The 26,721-nt window shown below is 45.1% G+C and overlaps 1 protein-coding gene across 9 annotated transcripts in view; it reads right to left on the bottom strand.

The window, feature by feature from the left end:
• Positions 1-1,973: 1,973 nt before the first annotated feature.
• C5H8orf76 (chromosome 5 C8orf76 homolog) overlaps positions 1,974-26,721 on the bottom strand; it is a 28,950-nt gene continuing 4,202 nt past the window's right edge. Inside the window, exons 2-7 of one of the 9 annotated variants that reach the window (XR_009053944.1) lie at positions 25,718-25,813; positions 24,931-25,074; positions 20,518-20,975; positions 16,576-16,708; positions 9,610-9,737; positions 9,393-9,430 (exon numbers count right to left, since the gene is read on the bottom strand). Coding sequence is in view for 7 of the 9 variants with exons in the window: in XM_057736586.1 (XP_057592569.1) it covers positions 10,829-11,026; positions 16,576-16,708; positions 20,518-20,975; positions 24,931-25,074; positions 25,718-25,813 (1,029 nt within the window). In the remaining 2 variants the exon portion in view is untranslated. The other 8 variants (XR_009053945.1, XM_057736588.1, XM_057736590.1 and 5 more) reach the window with 8 other exon arrangements.

The following is a 26,721-nucleotide window of genomic DNA, read 5'->3' on the forward strand; positions in this document are numbered from 1 at the left end:
GAGTACTATTTTTCCTCCTCTGAGCACCCTGTCACTTCCTTGTGACCCCCACCGGCTGGGAAGTTAGGAGTGGTTTACTTCGGCCAGTGGAATGTGAGCAGAAGTGTTGAGGATCACTTCCAGGCTTTTCAGTGCCTGGGTGCAGGTCACCGTATCTCATGATGGAGCCCTTTCCACCAGCCCAGGTTCCTAACTGACTACAAAGCAGGACATGCCTACCCCACTGACCAGCACAGGATAAGTAAGATGAGCAAGAAATAAACTTTTGCTGTTTAAGCCACTGAGATTTGGGGCTGTTTCTTACTGCACCATGATCCAGCCTAGCCTGACTGATACAATCTCGGGACCCACTGATGTGAGGCTGGGCCATTTGTTTGTGGAACTGGACTCCCCAGGGTCCCCAGTCTTGGGTCCTTGTCCCAAGACACCATTTCCACCATGGGATTAGGTGGGTTTTACACACCTGGCAAGGGAGTGGCTGAAATCCAAAGCAAGTCCTTACCCAAGTTTCTAATCCTCCCAAACTCAGTCTTGCCCCAGCTTTAATTCTGCTCCAGGCGGGACTCACACCTGCACCTGCCTCGGCAGGCCTGCTTGCTGGGGGCCATCCTCAGATGTACAGAGTCTCTCCTACAGTGTGAAATCCAATGACAGCAGTGGAGCACCCACCATGTGCCAGACACAGTTCAGCAACAGGCAGAGAGACCCAGACTCACATCTTCCCGGAGAACGCCAGAGTCAGCGGGGGCGACACCCATGTGAACCACCACCATGAAGAACATGAGGGAATGGGAATATCCCTGGTGGCCCAGTGGTTAGGACACTGTGCTAACCACTCTGAGGGCCCGGGTTCAATCCCTGGTCAGGGAACTAAAATCCCACAAGCCGCATGATGGAGCCAAAAAAAAAAAAAGGTAAAAAAAAAAAGAACATGAGAGATTAAAGTAATTGTATGATGGTCATGTTCAGGTGGGGGGACATGGTGGAAACAGTCCCCAAACCAGGGATCAGGGATCATATTACTCTCTGACTGGGGTGCTGATTGGAATGATCACGCCTACCCCCCAGGCCTCCCTCTCCTAGAAATTATCTGTGGCACTCATGTAGTCCTCAACAGATACTGAGCTTTTATCTCCCTATCTGTATTGTAAGAGGCCAAGGGCATCTTTGCAGGCCCCCCTCGGATGGTCCCGGACACAATGGATGCTAACTGATTGGTCAAGGAGGTTTGCTCCTGAGGGCGTCAAACATCCAGACACCCCAGGATGACCTGTACTCCCCCTCACCTTGACCTGGGCTCCCTGCCTTTACTCTGCTGGCCCTGCGGGCCTTGCCTAGAAGTGCCAGAGCCGCATCTTCACATGCTTCATTTTCTGGACTCGGTCCAAGAAGCTGTTCGATGCAGATAAACTGTCACTCACTTTCTCAGCTTCCTCCTGAAGAGCATATGTGTGTCAGGAAAACTGTTATCAGAGAATGTAAATATTGCAGACACCCATACGCGTATGAACGACTTCCTTTTCCTGGTTGTTCACTGTGATTTCCATTGAGATAGACACGCTGCCTCCCCAGGGGCGCCATCCTCCACTCCTCTGCAGGGTGTGGTGAGTGAGGGTGTCCACACAACGCCGCGCCAGGCTGAGTGGACACAGAGGCCCAGAGGAGGCGGCCGCAGCGGGAGGTTGCAGTGTCTGCAAAAGGCCAAGGGTGAGAAGAGGCCGGAATCCAGCTCTCGTAAGTGTGGTTGCCAAGGCCACCTTCCTCCACTGCCCACTCACCGTGTCAGGCAGTCACACAGACAGCCTCTAGGCGGGTGGGCTGGGCTTTGAGAACAGAGTTTTCTAGACCCTCCCACTGAAATGGTTGCTAGTGAGGAACCCCCATACTCTCTGACCCTCATTTTCCCGGTGTCCTTGAAGACCACAAGCCAGGCCACTCCCTTGACTTCTCAGAAATGGTGAGGACCTGTCCGTTTCGGCTGCTATGACAAAATACCAAAGACTGGGTGGCTTATAAACCACAGACGTTTATTTTTCACAGTTCTGGAGGCTGGGACTCCGAGATCAGGGTGCCAGCATGGCTGGGTTCTGGGGAAGGCTTTCTTCCTGATTTGCAGGTGGACACCTTTTCACTGTATCCTCACATGGTGGAAGGGACAAGCTAGCTCTCTGGGGCCTCACTTGTAAGAGAACTAATCCTAATGATGAAGCCTCCATGCTCACGACTTAATCACCTCCCAAAGGCCCCGCCTCCTAACACTATCACCTTGACGATTATGTTTCAACACGTGAATTTTGGGAGCACACAAACATGCAGTCCATAGCAAAAGGTCATAAGCACAGAAAGCATCTGAGAGAAAAAGAAATGAGAAAGGAAGTCCTCTCGGGGGATGGGAAGCGCCCTTGTTCAGAAGAGAGTGTATTTATTTGCCGGGGCTGCCATAACAGAATACCACGGACTGGGTGGCTTAAACAGCAGACATTTATATTCTCATAGTTCTGGAGGCTGGAAGTCCAAGATCAAGGTGTTGGCAGGACTGGTTTCTCCTGAGGTCTGTCCTTGGCTTGCAGATGGCCATCCTCTTGCCATGTGCTTACAAAGTTTTTCCTCTGTCCACATACATCCCTGGTGTCTTGTTTTGTGTGTCCAAATTTCTTTTCCTTATAAGGATACCAGTCAAATTGGATTATGAATTTAAGCAGATGGAGTTGACAAGGCGTGGACTTGTGATGGTTCATTTTATGTGTCAACTTGACTGTCCCATAGGGGTGCCCATGTATTTGCCCAAACGTTATTCTGGGTGTATCTGTGGGGCTGTTTTGGGATGAGATAAACATTTAAATTGGTAGCATAAGTAAGGCAGATGGCCCTTGTGAATGTGGGTGGGCCTCACTCAATCAGCTGAAGACCTGAAAACAACAAAAAGGCTGACTCTCCTCCAGGTGAGAGAGAAGTCCTCCTGCCTTTGAAATGGGACATAAGTTTTTCCTGCCATCAGACTGAAACTGAAACACTGGCTCTTCCTGGGGCTTGAGTCTGCTGGTATTGGAACTACACCGCTGGCTCTCCTGGATCTTCAACTTGGTGACAACCTGCAGGTCTTGGGACTTGTCAGTTTCCGTAATTGTGTGAGCCAATTCCTCCTAACAAATCTCTCCATAGATATGTAGATATGGATACAGATAGTATAGACACAGAGATGCAGACAGAGCTATAGATATAGATACACACATCCTATTGGTTCTGTTTCTCTGAAGAATCCTGACTAATACAGATTTTAGTGACCAGGAGTTTAAAAGTCTTATCTCCAAATACGGTCATGTTCTGAGGTACTGGGTTAGAGCTTCAACATGTGACTTTCGGGAGGACACAACCCAGCCACAACAGGCAGGCCTCCCACGTCGGCTCATGTGCCCAGAGGGGCCCGGCTCTGTACATCCATCCATCCATCCATCCAACCATCCAACCATCCATCCAACCATCCATCCATCCATCCCAGGCCCGCTGCTTGCCCTCCGCCTCCGCGCACTCCCCTCCCTGCTGCAGGACAGCAGACAGCCGTATCATCGCAGCTGGGCCTCAGGAGAGGGCACTTCTTTATACAAAGTGCACCTCTCTACCGGCAGAGCCAGAGCCTGCTTCTGGGGGCTGCTCTTCAGAACAGCGGCCCTAAAGCAGAAGGGCCCCGGAGCTGGCTTTCCAACTTCCCTCCCAAACACCCATACATGTGCTGTCCTCCCAGAGCAGCTGCTGTGAGGGGCGCACCCAACACTGCTGCTTTGTGAGCCCTCCCTGTGAGCACGGTACGAAGCAGCTCCCAGTTCAGAGTTCCCTCACTGAACGATTCTACCCCATCCTGGGAGGCCAGCCCTGGCTTCCACTCCTAAAGGGCCTGAATTCATGTATGTAATCACTCGCTGGACCCCTCCCCCCAATATGCCAGGGGCTGGGCAGCCCATGTGGGTGGAAACAGCTGTGCCCCAGTTCCCAGAGAGCTTATGTGACAGCGCCAAGAGCCTCTCTGCCTCCAGTGTTTGCAGTTTCCTCATCGGTGGTTTGCTGGGTTCCCAGGAGAAGGAGGCGGAAAGGCCTAGTGAGGAGACAATGAGACCTGAAAGTGAGGAGGAGTCAACCGTGCACAAGGCAGGAGGGGCAGCGGGCAAAGCTGCGAGGGTTTGGCTTTGTCTAGGTGTAATGGGAAGCTGTTCAGGGTACCAAACTCATCAGCGGTGTGAATTCCCCAAGGCGCTGGGACATCTCGGTGACTTGAGTCCACCTCCATGTTAGTGCTCGTATCTTCTAGACCCAGAAAACACATATTGCACAAAGCTGAAAGATGATTTAACATGTGGAAAGTAAAATCAGATTTATCAGTTTAAAGCACGACCCTAAACCAGCCATTCCCCTGCTCAGAGAATTTCCACAGCTCACTATTTGCCCCACGCCAAGTCAAGCTGCCTATCAGACTCTCATGATCGACCATCCTTTGACGCCAGTTTACTGGCCCAGCCTCGTCACCCACCACATCTCTTCACGCCTGCTAACCTGGGCGACCAGCCTTCACATCCTCCAGGCCTTGGCTGCTCTCTCATCCCTCAGCTGAGAAACCTCGCAGGCCTGCTATAAGCCACCCCCTCCCCAGGTCCAACTTGGATGCTACCGCCTTCATGAAACTTCTTCAATGCCCCCCCCCCCCTTGCACTTCAGCACTGTCCAGTCCTCCCTTCTGACCCTTATTATTTGCAACTTATGTGGATGTCCTATTATGTCTACTAGAAATGGAAGCTCCTTGAAAGTAGGTGTTGCGTCTTTGATACGATGCTCTATCCAGGTTTCACAAAGGAATGTCATTTATAAAAGAAATAGCCTTCTGGGCCTCTCTGGTGACACACTGGTTAAGAATCCACCTGCCAAAGCAGGGGTCACAGGTTCAAGCCCTGTTCTGGGAAGATCCCACATGCCACAGAGCAGCTAAGCCCATGCACCACAACCACTGAGCCTGTGCTCTAGAGCCCGCAAGCTACAACTACAGAAGCCCGTGCACCTAGAGCCCATGCTCTGCAACAAGATAAGCCACAGCAATAAGAAGCCCGTGCACCACAACGAAGAATAGGCCCCTCTCTCCGCAACTACAGAAAGCCCGCGCAGCAATGAAGACCCAATGCAGCAAATAAATAAAAAATAAAATTAAATTAAAAATAAGCCAAAAATCATTAAAAACATAAAACACATACACAAAAAAGAAAGAAATAGCCTTCTGAGGCACAATGTCTTATTCTAAAACCAAGACTGAAAGGACCCAAGTGGTCCATATCAGGATTCTTTGGTTGCAAGTAACAGAAACTAAAACTAGCTCAAGCAATCTTAATTTATGGGTAGGCTACTTTATATACTTGGTTTTCTACTGCTGCTATAACAAATGACCACAAACATCCTGGCATAAAACAACACAAATGTATCACCTTATAGTTCTCTAGTTCAGAACTCCCACGTGGGTTTCACTGGGCTAAAATTAAGGTATCAGCAGGGCTATGTTCCTTCCCCCACACCCTAGGAGAGAATTTGTTTCCTTGCCTTTTCTAACTTCTACAAGCTGCCTGCATTCCTTGGCTCAGGGCCTCTTCCTCCATCTTCAGAGTAGCAGCACAGCATCTCTCTGACCCTGACCCACTCCTTCTGCCTCCGTGTGATGGTTAATTTTATGTGTCAACTTGGTTGGCTAAGGGACGCCCAGATAACTGGTAAAACATTATTGTGGGTGTGTCTTGAGAGTTTCTGGAAGAGATTAGCATGTGAGCTGGTGAATTAAGTAATGATCACGCTCCCCAGTGCGTGTGGGAATCATCCACTTGTCGAAGGCTTGAATAAAACAAAAAGGGAGAGGAAGGATGAATTTGCTCTCTCTGCTTGAGCTGGGACATCTATCTTCTGCCCTTGGACATCAGCACTCCTGGTTCTCGGGCTTTTGCACTCAGATCAAGACTTGTACCAATCAGCCCCTCAATTTTCAGGCCTTCAGACTTGAACTGAATGATATCACTGCCTTCCCTGGTTCTCCAGCTTGCAGAAGACAGTTGGTGGCACTTCTTGGCCTCCATAACCACTTGAGCTAATTCCTATATCTCCTATACATACATATATATGGTCTGTTTCTCTGGAGAGCCCTAATACACTCCATCTTCTATTTGTTAAGATCTCAATGACTACACAGAGCTCACCTGGATAATACGCTCTATTTTAAGGTCAGCTGATAAGCAACCTTAATTCCCCTTTGCATTGTAACATAACATATTCACGGTTCAGGACATCCTTGGGGATTAGGACATCTTTGGGGGCCACTATTCTGCCTGCCACACTCCAGGTGTTTCCTGGAGGCCTCAGCCAAGACCATAGCTGGGCCTAGAGAACAGGAAGGGCCTGGAATCAGGAAGCAGCAGAGCAGGGATGCTCCTTTCTGGGCATCTTCTTCATTCTCTTTCTGCAGACCTGCTCTATTCCCCAGTCCAACTGGCAGAACAGAGCCACCCCCAGATTTTGACCCAGTTTCAGACATATGAGAAGACTCTTTCATTTATAAATCTCTAGGGGAGATTCTGATTGGTCCAGCTTAGGTCAGGTAAACTCTTCTTCCTCTCTCTCATTACTAGGGTCATTGAGGACAAACATGGCTGCCAGGTACCCAGAGATCCCAGAGATCCCAGAGATGGGGGGCAGGGTGGTCCTCAGCTCAAGGGCTGAGCAGACACAACATCAAAGTTTTAGGTGACAACGTCACTCTGTGCCGAGGAGGGAGAAAAGGATAAGGAACGGTGAACCCCAAGCAGACAAATGCCTCTCCTGTTTGTCTGACCGCGTTAGCAAAGCCTCCTGGGGGACACACGTTGATCAAGAAGACAGGGTTGGAGCCGCTCTAGGCTGCCCCTCATCAGGACCATTGTTTCTTGAGCTTTGGATTCTTTTGTATAATCCTCTCTGGTTTTTGTTTGCTTGTTTGTTTTCATGATTAAGACCCTGGAAAGTAGTGTATAAACGATTGTTACTTTTATAGATGAAATCTCAAAAGCACTAGAAAGCTGCTATTTAAAAAGCATCGTTTTTGTAAACAGCCACCTTGGATTTGCTTCATAGAGATTTCTACCCCAGGTTTTCCTAAAATGAAGCACATCTTTGTCCAAATGTGGTACCTTACAGGCAGGCAGGGGCGCCTGAGGTGCTGGCCGCGGAGCTCTGTAGGTACGCACTGCTGGCTCACCAGGCTTCAGGCCATCTCTGCAAGGGCCTGGGGCTCCCGGAAGGCAGCACTGGGCAAAGTCACGGTGTGTCCAGGAAGCTGAGCTCCAGCATGAGAGGCAAACCAGAGACACAGTCCTGGAGCTTATGATCTAGCAAGGAGGATTCATACAATGAATGTCCGATTATAATTCCATTACACACCTTGCAGGCGGGGGGGGGGGGGGTATAAAAAGGCAGGCGCTCTGACAACATTTAAACAGCGGACCTGAGCAAACCTGGAGTCAGAAACATCTTGTCTGAGAGTGACCTCTGAGCTGGGATCTGTAGAAGAACAAGTTTATGGCAGTGTTGGGGAATCGCAGGGAGGAATGTTCCAAGTAGAGGTAACTGGATGGGCATAGGGCTTGGGTGGGGGGACACTTGCAGAATTCAAAGACACAAGAAAAAAACCAGAGTGAGCTGGGATGACGTGGGCCAGGGCCAGACCACATGGGGCCTCCCAAGCCTCAGGATTTGGGAAATTACTGAAGGACTCTGAGAGCAATCTTTATTTTTATTAGATCCCTTCGGCTACAGTGTAAGATCACAGGGGTGTAAGAGTATAAAAGACAAAGGACTCTCACCAGCTCAAATTCTGGGCATGGACCCCCCACCACTTGGGAGAAAACATTGAAGACAGGCCATTTGAGTCACGAGAGGCAAGAACTGCCCTTGGGTCCCACCCCGCTCACTGGAGTGCAGACAGAAACCTCTGTGCTTCACATCTGCTCACTTTCTGAGTGATTCATTCATTAACAAGAGGGTGGGGTCAGTAGGCAGGCCTGAGATTTTTCTGTAGCATAATCATAGCTCAATTAATTACCTTCACCATCTATGCTGGAGATGATCAAGTTGACTTGTGTATGATGACACCCAGAGGTGCCCAGTCTTCCTGGGTTGCCCTTTCCCGCCCTGTGTTACAGCCGGGGCACTGGGGGTACAGGAGGCTAGGTTCTCACGTGTATGGAAACTCAGGTGGGTAGGGGGTGAGGGTGTGGGCAGATCCATGGAGTCCGCGCGGTGGTTCAGGAGTGTCGACAGCGGGTCTGGGAGGAAAGCCAGAGGGCTGCAAGCTAAAAGTCTGGGCAAAGTTAGAAGGGGACTAGGATGAGATGGGAAGCCTAGAGAAGCTAGGAGAGAAAAGGGCAGGTGGCTTTTTCCAGAAGGCTGAGGTGAACAGGAGGAAGGGTTTTTAGCTACAGAAAGAGAAGTGGCAGTGTATCTGAGTGGATTGCCTCATCACTGTCAGACCTTTGGGGTATTAACCTTTTGTGCAAAGTAAGATGGAGGCTGATTAATCCAGAGATTCTTTTCAACAAACATTTGGTGAGATGCTAGGTGTTCTGCCCTCAGGATACAAATATGAACAAGACAGTCCTAGTCCCTGATTCTGCAAAGTTTAAATTTTCTCATAGAAAACAAACAGGCAATGACAAGACAGCATAATAAGGGTTAATATGGGGGTTTAAAAGTAGGGAAGGAGGACAGTGTGAAACCTACCACCACTTGGGGATCAAGACTGCTGCAAGCTGAAACCAGGTGTTGACCTGTGAGCTGAATACCAACTAGCCACATGAAGGGGATGGGTGGGGAGAAGTTCCGGGCTGAGTTGCCTGCCTGAAAGCCTAACGGTGACAAGCAGGGAACATTCGAAGGGGGGAGCAGGGAAAGATGAGAAGCCCCTGGGAACCAAAGGCTGTGTTGTGAAGGGCTTGGCAACCACGTTCTCTCTGGGCTCTATCCTGCGGGCCACCCACAACTAGACCATAAACTCCACGGAAACCAGTGTCTCCATGGCAACCACACAACGCCTGTCCCATAACAGGACGTCAGTACATGACTGTTAATGACTCAATGAGGGATGGGGGACAATGGGGTGCAGTCGAGGGATTTCCATGCTTTTTAATGGTTCCTAAATTTGAAATGTCTGATAAACATACAAAGTCTTTTGTTTCACATTAGCGATAAATGACTAAACCTGCAATTGCTAGTCATGTTCTCACTTACTCACATTAAAGGAGTCTCAAACTATAAACAAAACCAGACCTTTGTCTGTTTTGGGAAGGCGGCTGGGAAAGGGAGAAGTGAGCTGGTGAAATGGATGGGAAATCCTGATGACTTCACCTTTCTGCCCAAGGCTGGAATTCTCTTCCCTCTGCTGAGAAAAATAAAATTAAACGCTGTGCAGGACAACATTTGATGAAGCTTTTGGTCTATTACTACATTCCTCTTCTCATAAGGGAGCTCTTTCATCCCAGATAGTTCAAGTAAGCCTTTTGTAGTTGAAGATGATGTTATGCTGATTATAATTTGTGGCTTAAAGGAGAGGATAATCACCTGAGACAGAGCTCCACGGGTCTCGTGTTTCTGTACATCTTGTGAGCAAGGCACTTAGGGCCCATCATTCCAGACTAGGGCCCATCATTCCAGACTATCTTCTCAACGATGCTTGCAAAGCAAATAGCCTTAAAAAAAAGAGAGCGTGTTCTCCCCTGGAGCGCAGGGCAGGCCCGCTTACTGCTTGTTATAAAGGATCTGCATCTCCTAAGCTCAGGGTTCCTCTCCTATAACGCATCCCACTGCATGTGCACTCATTCATTTGGGCCCATATGTGTCACCTGCCTTGGGACCTGGAGGCAAAGGAACTGATCCAAATATGTTGAAGCTTATCCTGTTCCCTGGGCCACGAGTAATCAAGTCTCCTGCAGCACCTATGACACTGGCAGGTTAATGCGCAGGCTGACAGGTGTGGTAAGTCTCAGAGCCTTCACAGACCTCGACACACCCTTCCTGGAGATGGTTTACTATCACACTGCAGCATTCGGGGTCATTCCTGATGAATTTACCTAAACAATGTGGATACTTACACTGCTGATTATAATACAGTAACTGTTTCTAAAAGACTATAAAAAGTCTTTTATATACTTTTATACACTTATATACTAAAAGTCTCTTTTATATACTTTCCCAACAGATATCTTCTAAAGGGGCAGTAGGTCTCACATAACAACAAAATAATTTTGAATGACAAAAATCTAAAAAGAAAACAAAAGGACTTCCCTGGTGGCACATCGGTTAAGAATCCACCTACCAATGCAGGGGACACGGGTTCCAGCCCTGGTCCGGGAAGATTCCACATGCCTCAGAGCAACTAAGCCCGTGTGGCACAACTACTGAGCGCCTGTGCCACAACTACTGAAGCCCACGTGCCTAGAGCCTGTGCTCTGCAACAAGAGAAGCCACCGCAATGAGAAGCCTGCACACCACAATGAAGAGTAGCCCCTGCTCTCCACAACTAGAGAAAGCGTGGGCACAGCAACAAAGGCCCAATGCAGCCAATAAATAATAAATAAATTCATTTAAAAAAAAAAAGAAAAAAACAAAAAACCAAGAAACTGAACAAAGTAGAAATAATCTGGGAGAAAAGCCATTTTTATAAAACATAAATAATCATTTTTAATTCAGTATATTCCATGATTAGCAGTGGATTCTGTCTGAAGTAAACTAGGACAAGTAATACAGTACAAGATGTTTTGCTTTGTTTTTAAAGAAACCACTAAACCAAGATCTGTATCTCTGTATGGAACTGATTTTCAAAGGGACAGAAGTGGTCTTTAATCTTTCTGAACCACTTGTCTTCAAATTCTTTCGAAGACGCAATCACCAAGGCAGTCAGGGCTGCAGGGCCAACACACTTCACCTCTGTGTGAACCTCGTCTCTTATTTTTTCTGGGACGATATCTTCACCCATAACCTGCAGTAGGAGGGGGAAAAAAAACCCATTCCAATAACAGGGGCAGCAGACACGGACTGGAAGATCACGCTATTCATCAAGTGTAAAGGATTTCGCACATAAGCAGAAATTCTTTAGCAGCCAGGGGACAACTCTGACAATTCAACATGCTGAAAATATGTTTATTCAGAAGCAGTGCTCCAAGACCACATCTGTAAAATATCCTACTTCTACTCTCATCCTTCTCTGAGTGAATAACTCACCAAAGCACTAGCATGGCAGCAATACCATTCAGGCTACAGAGAGTGCCGAGTCAACCTTCTTACATCACAGAGCATCTTCAGCTGGTAAGAATGCACCACGAGTGATCCTCCCTCCTTGTAAAATGACAGAAAAGCAGAGCCTGGGCAGAATATAACTGCTGCTGTGTAGAGAGCACAGATGCCTTCTCTTAGAAGTTCTCCAAAGAAATCAAAGGCAGTAAATAGCTGAGCAGTGAGTAGCTGAGTCTACCCTTTTCTGATCCAGAGAAAATTCATCCCTCCAGAAAGGTTACCACAGCAACCTCAGGGACTTAAGAGCACGGCTGCTCTCTGAAGGCACAATACTGCTCCCTACTGGTCAGAACCAGGCCCAGATTCTGCGTTAGCTTCTCTTTGACAGGACACCCACAAAGTTAAGTTAGCAGGAAGCTTGCATCTGAGCACACTAAGTGATCAGCCCACCTTTGGTTAGGACAGTGAACTAAAATTAAGCCCCAAAACATTTCCCACCATTCAGCATGAAAAGTTAGGGAGCCATCTGGCAGGGATGCTGTAGAGGGAATCTGTCACTTGGATTTGGACTAGATGATCTCCAGGTTTCCTACAAACCCTGAGGTCCTATGTGTCCACGAATACTCAAATTATAATGGATAAGAAACCCGCTCAAAGAATGGGTTCCACTGGCTTTAAAACTTCAAAGACTACTTACTGTTTGAGGCAAGTGCCGATGGGATGAACAGTGACTGTCGGGATTTATGAAAGCATGATATTTTCATCAATTCAAAGAATTTTTGTTTTTGTATTTTAACATTTCTGAAATCAAGATGTATCATAACCACTGGTGTGTCACAGTGTAAAGAGCATCTTATTTTTTCTTTTAGTGGCACATCAAATAATGATGTGTTTTAACAACTGATGACTGCTTGGACTCAATGAAATAAAGTATTTTAAAATCTGAAGTATAACACCAACTGTTTTTTTTTTTAATTAAAAAAAAAGAGAGAGAGAACTGAATAATAGTAATACTCAAACAATGCAATACTCCAAAAAGAGGGCTTGGCAGGTACATCATTCACAGGTGTCAAGAAATCTGCAAAAGCCTTTGGCCAAATAAAAATTTTAAACTTCTATATATCAAAAATATCATAAACTTCAGAAAATACTGCAACATATAAAAGGTTAGTAAGCCTAGTATAGAGAGCTCTTAAAATTAATAACAAAAACAGAAACATACAAATAACAAAAAAGCATGACTAAGTATTTCACAGAATATAAATGGCCAGTGAATGTATAAAAAAATTGTTCATTTTATTAGTAATTACATAAACAGTAATATTAAAAAGTGCTATTTTTACCAATGAAAATACTGATTTTAAAAAGTAATAATATTGGGACTTCCCTGGTGGTGCAGCAGATAAGACTCCGAGCTCCCAATGCAGGGGGTCCAGGTTCAATCCCTGGGCAGGGAATTAGATTCCACATGCATGCCGCAACTAAGGAGCTGGCAAGCTATAACTAAGGAGCTCTGGAGCTGCAACTAAGGAGCCTGCTGCCACAACTAAGACCTGGAGCAACCAAATAAATATATACATATATATTTAATAATATTAAGTTGTTCAACAAATTGTTGTTTTATGGTCAAAATGATTGAATATTAATAATTTCACATGGTTCAACCTAATTCCTAGATTTGGAGAAGGAAAATCAGTATTCTCATATGCTACTGGAGGATATGCAAATGGACCCAACCTTTCTTTTTTTTTTTTTGGTTATGCCTCTTGCCTTACAGGCTCTTAGTTTCCCGACCAGGGATCAAACCCACGCCCTCAGCAATGAAAGCACAGAGTCCTAACCACTGGACAGCCAGGGAATTCCCAGAACCAATCTTTCTTAATGACAATTTGGAAAGATGCTTCAAGTCTTTAAAATGTTCACATACTTTAACCAGTGATTCTGTTTCCAGTAATCTATTTTAAAACAAACACAAAAATTGATTTTTTTGCAGACTTATTAAAATAGGTACTGAACATCTGTTAAATGTCCAATATAGGACTTCAGTAAATAAATGATAGTTCATCAACAACTATAACTGGACTACTATCCAGTCATTAAAAATTATGTAGTTAAATAATATTTATGGATACAGGGTCATGATCATGTCACAACGTCAGGTAAAAATATCGCACTATAAAATAAAATGCGTAGCTTGGCAGTTCCTCAAAAAGTTAAATATGGAATTACCAGACGACCCAGCAATTCCATTCTTAGGTAGATACCCAAAAGAACTGAAATCAGGAACTCAAACAGATCCTTGTATGCCAATGTCCACAGCAGCTTTATACACAAAAGCCAAAAGGCGGACACAATGCAAGTGCCCATCAACAGATGATGAATGGAAAAACAGGATGAGGTGTGTATATATGTCTGTACATACAGTGGAATATTATTCAGCCATAAAAAGGAATGAAGTTCTGATACATATGGATGAACCTTGAAAACATTATGCTAAGTGAAATAAGCCAGACATAAAAGGACCAATACTGTACGATTCTACTATTTGAAATATCTAGAACAGATAAACTCACAGACACAAAAAGCAGATTAGAGGTTACCCAGGGGCTGGGGGCAGGGAGGGAATGGGAATTATTGCATAATGGTTAAAGTGTTTCTATTTGGAGTGATGAAAAAGTTTTGGAAATAGTGCTGATAGTTACACAACACAATGTAATTAATGCCACTGAATTGTACACTAAACAACAATTAAGATGGCAAATTTTATGTTAGATGTATTTTTTATCACCAAATTAAAGAAGGGGGGGACGGAAATGTTATAGAATTAAAGAGATAAGAGACAAAACAGTCAAACACAGTATATGGACCTTATATGAACCCTAATTCAAATAAAACAACTATGGAAAGAAAAAAGGTATGTAATCAAGAAATATATAAGGATATAGGGTCATGCTCCTGTCACAATGTTAAGTAAAATAGAGCACAAAATGAAATGCACATTATGATCCCAATGAAGGCCCCGACATTTGTCTTTTTTAAAAAGTTATTTTAAATGCAGGTATTTCCCATGCATAGCCCAGGCAGAGAACTACTATTCCAATCAGTCACACATGGTAAAGAATATGAAGATGTTTAAGGTATCTTGCAACGATGGCTGACTTATAAGGAATTTAAAATCTAGCTGAAAAGATAATACATTTTTATATTTTCGGGGGGCCCCAGAGAGCTATCTACTCCAGCAATCGCTCTATCTGACTTCAGAGGAGGGAGACATTGCCACAGACCAGGACGTTCAGGAAAAGCTTCCTGGAGGATTTGGGACTTTGGCCAAATCTGAGGGTGAGAACAGTAAGTAGGTGGATTTGGGAAAACCCACAACAGGTGTGTCAGACATGGGCCGATTAGTCTAGTGGAAGCAAAAGGTTTTCGTAAGGAATTTCCAAGTCCTAAGTTTGGGGTTACCCGCTGGAAGGCCTTGGACATTATATCAAGGCACCTAAACTAGACCTGACCTCCGAGGTAATGGTGACGCATTTTATTTTGGGTTTTAAGATGAACCCAGCAGCACAGTTCAAGATAGATCTGTGGGGAGAAAGCAAGGAGACAAGGCAGGAGGTCACTGTGAGACTTGATCGTGAGGTGACAAGGACTAGGGTGCTGGCGGTGTGCCCTGCAGGAGGTGAGACCGGAGAGGAGGAGGCCCACAGCCAATGAGGGTCCAGGTCTGGGTAAAAGGAGAACGACAGATAGGATCAATGAAAGAAATTAAGTCTAGAACAAAGACACAGTTCTCTTCAACGCCCCTCAGCTTCCTCTCTACAAGTACTCACGGGATGTGAGACTTTGGCCGGGTCTCTGAGGGTGAGAATAGCAAGCAAGTGGAGGTGGGAAAACCTATGACAGGTGTGTTACTCAACACGTACTTACTGACAGCCAAGTCCACGCTGGGCACTGACCAGAGACTGACTGAAGACAGTTCTGGCGAGCAGTCCCATTTTATATTTGTACTGAAGTGACACAGCAGACCAATCAATAAACACCTCGGATTAATGACTCCATAGGCCATTAACCTGAGATGGGAGACAGTGTTCCAGAGATGGGACCAGACATACAGACTGCAGGGTCATCAACCCAGAGGTGACAAGAGGAACTACAAGCATGGTCACGATTTCCACGAGAGAAAAAGAGAGAACAGAGAACCCAAGTGAAGGCTCAGGGAATGTCATTACTTAAGACACGGTGGAAACTAGTGGAATCCTAAGAGACAGAGAAATGTTAAGAAATAAAGCAGAAAACCAGACTAGCATAACCACTCAGAAACAAAAGGAAGAGGCAACAAAAAGTGAGTGGTCAGTAGCTCTAAATGCTACAGAAAGATGAAGGAAAGCAATGAGGAAGGAAAGGCTACAGTAAACTTGGGGGTGAGAGCATCTCTGCGCATGTCTGAGGGAGGGCTCAAGGGAAAGAGCCCACAGAAGGGAAAAAGTGGAAAAAGGCTCAAGAGAACAGACAGGAAAGCAATGACCCCAGAACAGGGAAAAGGGGTCCAAATGAGAGCTTAGCCTGGGGCAGGAAGACAGGATTTCTTGGAAGAATGATGTTAGGATGTAAATGGATAGAGAGTTATTCTCCTGGGAAAAGTACCTGTGCTGTCAAGTTTCAACTATATACTAAAAGCAATTAGCATGAATAACATAAATATATAATCTCCAAATGCCATGTTAAGAAATTTCAACAGCATATTTTTTAAAAAGCTGATATAAGTTAAAAAAAAATTGACATTTGAATTTCTCTGCAACCATCAAAGCAGTAACAGGGAGGAGCAGAAAGAAAACAGACTTGGAGCTGAATGGGCTCCAATCTAGTTGTGCCACTTAAAATCTGACCTTAGGTAAGTCACAGCCTCTGTGAGCCTCACTCCAGCTCTCCCCATCCCACAGGCTGTTGTGAGGACAAATGGGGGGAAAGACAAAAGAGCTGCCCAAATGTCAACATTCACTCATTCATTCATTCCTCACAAAACAATTATGGGGCATTTCTGATGTTCACGCAGGCAGGTACTAACAAGCACCAACAAGTAAACAAAACACAGCCCCTACATCACAGCACACTGCAGGACAGAGAGGACAATGAGGCCATTTTCAGGGGGGTAAGTGATCAAAAGGCAGGTAAAGGAGGGAGCCAGAAGTTCTTTAGGAGATGCAATTTGGCCCTGTTTTTTTAAAAAATGGTCTCGGAGCCAGGAAAAATACCTATGGTGCTTCATTTCACATAAACTCTAGGGGACACACTCACCTCTGCTATCAACAGCAAAGTGTCTTCTTTGAAGCTGAACCCTTTCATTTTAGCTTCGATTTCCTGCTGAGTCCTTAAGTTCCTCTTCAAAGCAAATGACGTTTGCTGAGATTGGGCGAGCTGAAGCAGAAGCCTGAAAAACAGAAAGTCCCAATGTGCAGGCTCATATAAAGGACAGCAGTGAGGACAGGTTCACACACAGCACCAGAACTGGGCTGGATGTGAGTCCCACTGGGCTAAAAAGAAGGTACTCACCTTTATTTGAATCTCTAAAGCTCCTTACTCTCAACAAATATCACCCAACTTTACATTGGAGGGTCGTCTTTTCTAAAATTTGTAGACCAAAGCTTCTCTAAGGAACCTTTAGAGAGCAAGAGCTAAACAGAGCTTCCTGCGGAAGTTAAGTGATTGAAAGCCCAAACAATTTGGAGTGAAAAGAACAAGCCTCCCAGTCAAAGGCTCCTCCCCAGAAGTGTCAGGATGTGTCCCTTTGAAGTCAGTGCTCTATGACCCTCCCATCTCCCTGAACCCACGGCTACCTGACCTCAAGGACTAATGAGATTCTCTAGCACACTTCCATTACCCTCAGCAGGGCCAAACCTTCGAGGACCCTCTGACGAACACTTTGCAGCCAGCTCACCCCTACCCTCCCCATCACGGTCCTGACCTGGTCTCCTCTCTTCTCCTCCCTCTTGCTCTCCCCCAACAGCTCCTTCTCTTCATTGTTTTCTAAAATACCGAAGGTACAGATTTTTCCAGTTTCCCTCAGGCCTCACTGCTACATCCAGAAGCACTCAGCTCTCCTGTTCACTCATTCCCTGCCCCAAGAAACGCCACACTACTCTAGGCATTGAGGGATGTCGGTGAAAAGACAGACAGGCTTCTGCCTCAAGGAATGGAAGGAGAGCAATCACAAGTAAATAAGATCATCGTGGGCGGTGATGAAGCCTATGAAACAGGAGCTCAAGACAGGGTGGACCAAGCGTCTACCCCAGATGGGGCAGTCATGGACGGCTTTTCCGAGCTACCGCTCAAGCCAAGGCTCCAATGGTAAGGAACCAGCCACAAGAACATGTGGGGGAAGAGGGCTTGGCGAGGGGAACAGGGCCCTGACACAAGAACTAGCTTGACGAGTCCAAAAAGCAAGAAGACCTCTGTGGCTGAAACACAGCCAAGAAGAAAACAAACTAATGAAAGAGGAGAAAAAGACAGGCAGGGCCAACTCACATAAGCCCTGGCAGGCCATGGAAAGAAACATGGAATTTACATAAGTGCAATGGGAAGCCACTGAGCTTTATAAAAGAACAGGACCTGACTGGCCTTCACACTGACTGTTCACATCGCCTACCTGGCTTCTGGAGGCACTGACACACGTGACCCTTTTATGGCCTTGCTTTCTCTCTCTTGCTCCTGAAATTACTTGAAAATACAGCTGATTCTCGCTCCATTTCACATTCATTCAGCCCTCAATCCTCTGCAGTCCTCCCTGTCACCCCATCGCCACTGAAAGTGCGTTCTCAGGGGTCTCACGTGACCTCTGGCCTTCACAGCCTCTTCCCACTCCATCTGACCGCTGAGCTTCCCTGCAGCTCCTCAATCCCTACCTTTCTTCTTCTGAGCTCAGCTCCCACTTCCTAATGGAAAACGCCAGCTGGATTTCCACCCTCAAGCCGCTCTGCTCTCCCTGCACTGTCCCGCCTGCCTCAGTGGAGGCACCAGCGTCCACCCTCACCCCAAGGCGGACTCTCCAGGGTCGTCTGACTCCTCCATCCTCCCTTCCCCACGCTGTCCTGCCTACACACTTGGCTCATCGCCAAGTCCCGCCTGCTCCATCCTCAGTGCCGTCCCTTTCTTCTTTTGATTCTCAACGCACTGTCCTAGGTCAGGGCCTCGGCACCACCCACCGATTATCCGCAGCCCCTTCAATGGTGTCCCTGGATCCAAACTCCTCCTTCTAATACGTCCTCCCAGCCACCAGATCTCCCTCGAAATCAGAGCTCCTGCCACACCACCTCAACATTTAAAAACCTTCAAGTGCTCTTCAGGCCTTCAGCATAAGGACCACACTCGTTAACGCCTTGTGCTAATAAAAACAAAACAGCAGAAGTACATTTACCAAATGCTTACCACGTACCATGCACCACAAAAAGTGCTTCAGGTACTTTAATCCTCACAACCCCACAAAGCAGGCATTTTCCCCATTCCTCCATCTGTCACATGAGGAAACTGGAGATTGCTGAGCTGAAGTAATTTGTGCAAGGTCAAACAGAGCACGAGCAAGTGCAGAAGACCAGGCTCTGTCCCTCAACGACGACGATTTATTAGGTTCCTTAAAATAGGATCTGACTCCAAGGTCCCGCCTCCTGCTCACGATGCGGTCCTGGCCTCAGGCTCCTGCCATCAAGCTGCTCGCACCGCACTGGACCACGTGACACCACCACGCTACAATGGCCCTTCCGCTCCTTGGGCTCTGCTTTCTTTCTCGTTACCTCGCAAGATGTCCTGGCAAGAACACAGGCTCTGGAGTCAAAGACCTGGGTCCAGATCCCGGCAGTACTCCACAGCTGTGCTACCTTGGGCTCAAATCCAAATCAGCTCCCCAATCTGTACTGTGAGATCCCAGCATCTACCCCAGAGCGTGGCGAGGGTTAAAATAAAATAACGTATACACAGCACTGAGTACACATTCATCTACACACCTGACAAACACTCCCAGGAGCCCTGTGCCCTCTGTGAAGGTTCTTCTTCCTGTCACTCTGCACAACTCCCGGGTACTGGTCCCCGCAGGGTTCTGCTGCCACTGACACACTGCTGAGCACCTGTGCCGCTGGTCACTGACTGCATGTATGTTTTCCGCAACACAGTGAGCACTGTAAGGAAAGGGACTCTATTTTTTGGCTGCGTTGGGCCTTCGTTGCTGTGCGTGGGCTCTTCTCTAGTTGCAGAGAGTGGCCGCTACTCTTCGTTGAGGTGCACAGGCTTATTTTGGTGGCTTCTCTTGCTGTGGAGCACAGGCTCTAGGCAAGTGGGCTTCGGTAGTTGTGGCTAATGGGCTTAGTTGCTCCGTGGCATGTGGGATCTTCCCAGGGATCAAACCCGTGTCCCCTACATTAGCAGGCGGATTCTCAACCACTGCGCCACCAGGGAAGTCCCAGGGGCTCTTTTATGATGATCTTTATGATCCCAGCAGCCCGCAGGCGCCTGGCGCCCAGCTGTCGTTCAACGTACTTCTGAATTAAAGTGATGTAGGCAATGCTAAATAAACATCCGCTGAAGGAAGTTTAAAATCCGCCAAATAAGATACAGCTTTTCAGTAAGCCTCACTGTTAATATCAATATTTCTTGAATTCTCCAGAGTTAAAAAAACAAAACAAAACCCAATGCTATGTCTTTTGGTATTACCTGAGACCTTAGAGAGTCTGTTTCTCTCATATGTTACAAAACTGATCCAGTGTATTCTCTCCTTTCCTTTAACTCTTCTGCCCTATGGATCCAAAACCAGGGGAGTCCCTGAATCAACGGAATTCCCTGTAGAATGAATTACACCTTATTTGCATTATTTGTAGTGATTTGAACATAAGCGCAGATTTTCTTCTTCAATAGCTTTCTGTGGAGTAAAAATTTCTTGTTTAAAATACTGCCTCCCCCTTTGTCATTGATTTATACATTTAATTGTTTTCCCTAATTTTAACATCTACCAATTTTAACCTTTTATCCTGAGTGATGATACAAGTTGCATTCTTGAGCAAAAATAGTTTTGTTTTAAACTATGTTTACATACTAAAAGGACACAATCAAAGGATTCCATCTAAACCATAAGAAAAATCTCAAAAAAACATATACCAGGTGTCTAGCCTAGAATTTTCAGAAGCTTAAAATTAGAAAAATAAAACATTTACTCCAAGCTTAGCACCATGTGTGTTTCATCCACTCTTAGCTTACCTGGTTCGTATAAAAGAGGCACAGGCTTTCATTTGAGTTTCTAGCAAGACTGCTGCTCTCTCTTCTGCCATACAGTTTTGAATATCTTTAAGAGCTTTCTCATTCTTCTGGTTATTACCGCTGCTTGCTTCCATAGAAAACACAGAGCTCTCAGGCAATGTTTCAGGGAAACACAAAAGACAGTCTTTTCCTGAGTGGGGAAAGGAGGATTTGACAGCCTTGTCACTTGAGGTGAAATTGTTCTCTTCCTGAGATGACACAAGTGATGCTGAAAGCGCTGGCCCCAGATTCAGGTAAGCCTCTCCCAACTTGCCCCAGTTCCAAGGATTAAAGGGATGCAAAGAAATCAGTTTCTGTAGGCAGAAAATTGTTTTCTCCAAGTTCTGCAAACTTGAACAAATAGCAAACTGGAGGTAGAGCACAGTGGTTAAATGGTCTGTGTTAGTTGCCTTATTTTCCTAAGGAGAAAAAAACAAAGGTTAAAAAGTTTAAAGTACAGAATGTTTCCCATATAAAAATGAAGATGCCTAAAAATCCGAGCTGTGCATGTTATAAATTACAAGTATCCTTCAGTAGCCACACAAATAGAGTGAACTAAATATTTTTCAGTAGATCTCAGTTTGAAACCATAAACATAAAGAAATACATACTACCTAACAAAAAAACCACTAGTCATTCCCAAACACCCTAATATCACAACAGTCACATTATATAATCCAGGCGACGGTGGCCTGGCAAAGTTTAGCACCAAAAACCTATGTCAGTTTATTTTCCATTTGTATTGTAATCTTTACTGTCTTCAGACAGATATCTGAAAGACCCAAGCCAACCTTTTTATACCCTGGGCCAATGGTTCCAATTTAATATTCCAGGCTTTCTAAAAATCCAAATGGTAATTTCCTTGAGGATTCGAATGGACTCTGTTTCCAAATCTGACTGGGCTTAGACATTCTAAACAGGATGGCCCTGAAGCTCTCAGTGTTTCATGATGCATCATAATTGAATCCAAATGCCTTCTCTGGTAACTATTACCAAGGCCAATTATTTTTGGCTAGAGGGGGTTGTTTGGTTTCCTTCTGATCAGAAAATCCTTTTCAAGTCTCCTTAACCAGAGTCACCATCTCTTGCCTAACTTGCCATATGGCAAAAGTCCTGTGGGTTACGGAAAACAAGCCTTCTTTTTCTAATTTAAAGTCTGCAGAGATTCAGTTGATTTTAAGTTTAAGGAAAACCTGGCCCGCTAGTATCCAGAACAAGCCCCTGCATAGAATGGAGCAAGAAATACGAGTAAAACCACCCAGCATGCAGCCAGAAGAAACTGGCAGATCAGTGAGTGAAAGCTTGGGGAGGGTTCTAAATATTCATATATTGAGTGAAAAGACAGGAAATAAAGCCACATGTAACCTATTCGGTCATACTGTACCTTCCCAATGACAGAAATGATCTGGTTTTCTTATTACTGTTGTTCAGTATTCTGTCCTGAACACTGAATTCCTAGTACAGAGCACAGCACCTCAGACACAGCAGATGTCTAATAACTGCTGAGTGAATACATCTTCATGTTTTATTTATAATAAGAAAAGCAACATGTATAGACTATCTACAGCAAACTTTCTCCTACTACCAGTCTGTACTAATTTACACTGTTTAAAAACATTTTCAGGGCTTCCCTGGTGGCGCAGTGGTTAAGAATCCACCTGCCAATGCAGGAGACACGGGTTCGATCCCTGGGCTGGAAAGATCCCACATGCCATGGAGCAACTAAGCCTGTGCCCCACAACTACTGAGCCCATGTGCCACAACTACTGAGCCTGTGTGCCAAAACTACTGAAACCCACACGCCTTGAGGCTGTGCTCCGCAACAAGAGAAGCCACTGCACTGAGAAGCCCGTGCACCACAATGAAGAGTAGCCCCGACTCGCCACAACTAAAGCACACATACAGCTATGAAGACCCATCCCAGCCAAAATAAATAAGTCTTAAAAAAACAAAAACAAAAACATTTTCACACTGAGATACCAAGTGTGTGTTGGTGTACAGACTGCAGCACACAAACGGTGATTCTGATGCACCAGTTTTAATGACCTAACTAGTAAAGAACTCTCTGGAAATTAAATTCCATTTAAATGAGTTTGTGTGATTTTTCCAAATATTGCAACTCCTTCTGCAATGCGATGATTAACATTTACAGAGTGTTCAGCATATGGCAGACACTATACTGTTTTACTCATTTAATCCTCATGACAATCCTTTAAAATAGACTCTCACTATCCCCATTTTATAGAAGAGGCAACTGAGTCACAACAGAGAGGTTAGATATGCTGCCTGATGTCACACGGCTAGTAAGTAGCAGAGCTACAGTCAGTCCCACTAGAAGTCACAGAAGAAAGGGACTTCAGAAGAGCTAACACGTGTTACCTGGCTTAGGATTCTCCCACTAGACACTCGATGAGCAATGTACATACAGGGTATGGACATGGTTTTCTGTCTCCTTAGCACTGAACCCAGAACTGGGCACATGGCAGGACTGAAATAAATGTTTGTGAAGTGATAAATGGAAAAAAAAGTCATTAACTGTCAAAAAGCAGTTTCCTTACAGCAGTTTATCACAAGCCTATCAGCCACTATAAGATGTTTACATTATTTAAGAAACAAGTTCCATTACAAATTTTATCCAAAAATCACTAAGAAGAGAGGTGAATAAACTTCTATAGAAGTTGTGAGCATAAAATATTCATGTCCTGCTGGGCACTCCAGGACTCACTATTTTGTTCAACGCTGGATACTGACCTGTGCCCCTACAGAGCGTGAGGGGAAAATAACCACTGGGACAAAACCCAGAAATGGGCCAGAGAGAATAACAAAAGAAGAGGGCCTAAAAGTAGGGAAGAAATTTTAAAAAGAAAACAAAACACAGGGCATCAGGAAATGAGAAAACCATGCAAATAAGCAAGGTCCACTGAGATCATGTGAAGAGACCCAAAGAAAGGGGTGAGACCCACCAGCCGACACTGTCATTTCCTCCCCAGCACTCCTGCCCACCGGGGTGCCCAGGAGCCCGAGCAGTTCTCGAAGGCCTAACAGAATTGCTAAAGGAGTCCTGGCTGGTCTTTCCTCCTGCCTGGTAACCACCCCAAGCTCTGGATGGCATCTGCAGATTGGTAATGAATCTTTCCCTGAGCTACAGCAGCAGAGACTCACTAAGCTGGAAGGAACCAGAGAAACAGTCCAGCCTCTGACACTAATCTAGCTGCCACTGCCTTCAGTGGTCTAGGCAGGGAAGACAAAGCCAACAGTGATATGCAGGAGATGCGAGGAAGAGAGAGGAGATGGGAGAGCAGAACAGTGATGAAGGACGGGTGACTGATGTCTAGAAAAAGCAACTGAAAGAACCAAAGTTGCTGTTAATTTTCAGACCAGGGAGACTGAACACTGCTAAACCCTACCAAGTTCACTATGTTCATGCCATGTGCCTCCTTAACAGGGTAATCTTATCTTCCAGCTTAAGAATTAACCCACAATTAGTAGAAGGGAGAAAAAGAACGAACAAGACGCAGCTGTTTTCCATATTCTGAAGACAATTACTGCCAAGGGTTCCTCTCACCGCAAGAGGCTGAAGTCCTATGCAATGAACCCCCGGTAAGCAAACTGTGGGATTTCTCTTAGTTAATGAGACGGAGGAGCACAGCTCAATTGCATGCATACTTCAGGCTGACCTCTGGTCGCCGAGATCCACAGGATTCAAGATCAGTGCCTTGGTGCCTCATTAAGTCCCTCTGAGGAAGAAAACTAGTCATCTATAAACTAGGACTGGTAGACTTAGACTCATCTCCCTACAAAATTTACACTAAAAACCATAGGTGCTTTAATCTGAAAACAAAAACAAGCAGAATCTAGAATTGAAAAAAGCTTTTTTTTAATTCCTAAAAAATTCTGCAGACTCCACTTAAGAATAAAGAGGATTAAGCTTGGCCTAGTATGATATTTAGTCATTTTTTGGGTAATCTTTTTTCCTGTTTATAAAAGTAATATATGTTCACTGTAGAAATTTTAGAAAATAAAAATCTAAACAACAACAAAACACCCAAAGAAGAAAAGAGATCACTGATAATCCTTCCACCCTGAGTATTTACTCCTAACAACAAAGAGTAAAACCTTCCAAGTGAGATTTTCAGGCAATGAAGACTTTTGAGCATAACACAAGAAAAAATATTACAAGCAAATGATTATGTCTAGAGCTCTAAGCTGTTTATCATAATACAGTTCTTCCACCACTGACAATTTTCTTCTGTTTATCCAAACCCACAGATTTTGCTGCGAGCAAGAAGTTTGCTTTTTGTTTTGTGTTTTAGAAAATAAAACTATTCGGCCATCCTAGGAAAGCAAACGCAAATAAGCACAAAAACCACTCACCAAGTTCGTGGCAATCTCCAGAGCTTCCTCGTGCCTTCCCAGGCGAATGAGACACCGAGCCTGGCCTTCCTGCACATCTCTTTTCATGGCAAAATTTGCAGATGGCAGCTTTTCTGAGATACTGGAATACTCTTGCAGAGCTTTCTGGCAAATAATTGTTAAATAAACAGTCATGGTGGTGATGTGTTTCCTAGGCAGAAGGTAATGTTATAACTGACCCTACAGTGAACTAAAGGAAGGCTTCAGCATTTCAGTCAGTACTCTTGTTCTAAAAGGTAGAGAAGAAATGGCTAGAGAATATAAAGCATTCTGGAGCCCAAAAGACCAGGATATGAATCCTGGTTTTGCCACTAACTTGCTGTATAACCTTCTCACATCAGCAAAATAACAACACAACTCTTGTGAAGATGACATGAAGTCTATAAACAAAGCAAGCTGGTATCTCATTGTTCTTTGCTTTTCTTACACATTTTGGGGTGCTTTGTTCCTGTGGCCCCATGAGCTATCTGTGCTAGAGGCTCCCCCGTAATTAGGATATATAGAACCTGGAGAAACAGACCTACAAGGATCCCAACGAGCTCTCTATACTGGAGTTACAGGAAACAAAACAGATTATACAGAGCCAGAAACTTGGGATTCCAAGATTACAAACACAGATCACAAAAGACTGAATTCATCTTCACAAACAACACATTCATAACGCAGTATGCTGTTATTTAAACACACAGTAACAGACGGGACAAAAGCCCATTTCAAGTGGTGCAGTCTTCTATCTGTTAAATTCTACCTGATACTCTTGCCGTCTGTAAGCCAGGTCCCCTTTGAATTTGTGGATAGTCAGAGCTTCAACATCATCACTGCTCCCCGGTTCTTCATAAAACCACTAGGAATTGTGAAAACAGCATATTATAGAGAATGAAGCTATGCTTTTCCACCCCATACTCAGAAGCAATTTCCCATATATAAATGATTAAACCTCAAAAAAGACATACTTCAAGATGAGACTCAAGAAAACATCTGACAAAGATGAGTGACAATTTTAATGGTGGCCCCGTTTTTATGAAAATTATCACAAGTAATAAATATACAATTAATACGATGCCTCTGAACTAAATAAGCACAAAAGATATGGTTTTATCTACAGCATTTTCAATTTGGGGTTGTGGTGCCTGGGAACATACACTTAACTAGCACAGTTTACAGAGGTTCTTTATTTTTTTAATTAATTAATTTCATTCGTGGTTGTGCTGGGTCTTATTTGCGGCCAGGGGATCTTCCTTACAGCACATGGGACCCTCTGCTGTGGCGAGCGGGGTCCAGAGCACATGGGCTCTGTAGTTGCGACACACAGGCTCTCTAGTTGTGGCCAGCGTGCTCAGTAATTTCCGTGCGGGCTTAATTGCCCTGCAGCAACTGGGTTCTTAGTTCCCCAACCAGGGATCGAACCGAAGTCCCCTGCATCGGAAAACATCTTCCTAACCACTGGACCACCTGGGAAGTCCTCCAGAATGGTTCTTTAGACTGAGATATGCTTTCCTGCAGAGAAATTTTTAGGGTGGATAGAATAGGGATTGACAACTCTTTATGGAGACGACAAAGGAAAGATGAATTGTTATAGTGCTATTACAAAAGTGTAAAAGCCAAAAGCAGAATCGAAGCAAAGAGAAAACAGAAATTAAGGCTGAAAGAAAGCTTGCGTGCAATCAAATACCAATGTGCTGTAGGAGAAAAGTCTCAGGAAATGCCCATCAGAATATTTTATTCACTTTTCTACTGACTTAAACCCTATGG

Source organism: Hippopotamus amphibius, chromosome 5 (genome assembly GCF_030028045.1).
Source record: "Hippopotamus amphibius kiboko isolate mHipAmp2 chromosome 5, mHipAmp2.hap2, whole genome shotgun sequence".
NCBI classification, from domain to species: Eukaryota; Metazoa; Chordata; class Mammalia; order Artiodactyla; family Hippopotamidae; genus Hippopotamus; species Hippopotamus amphibius.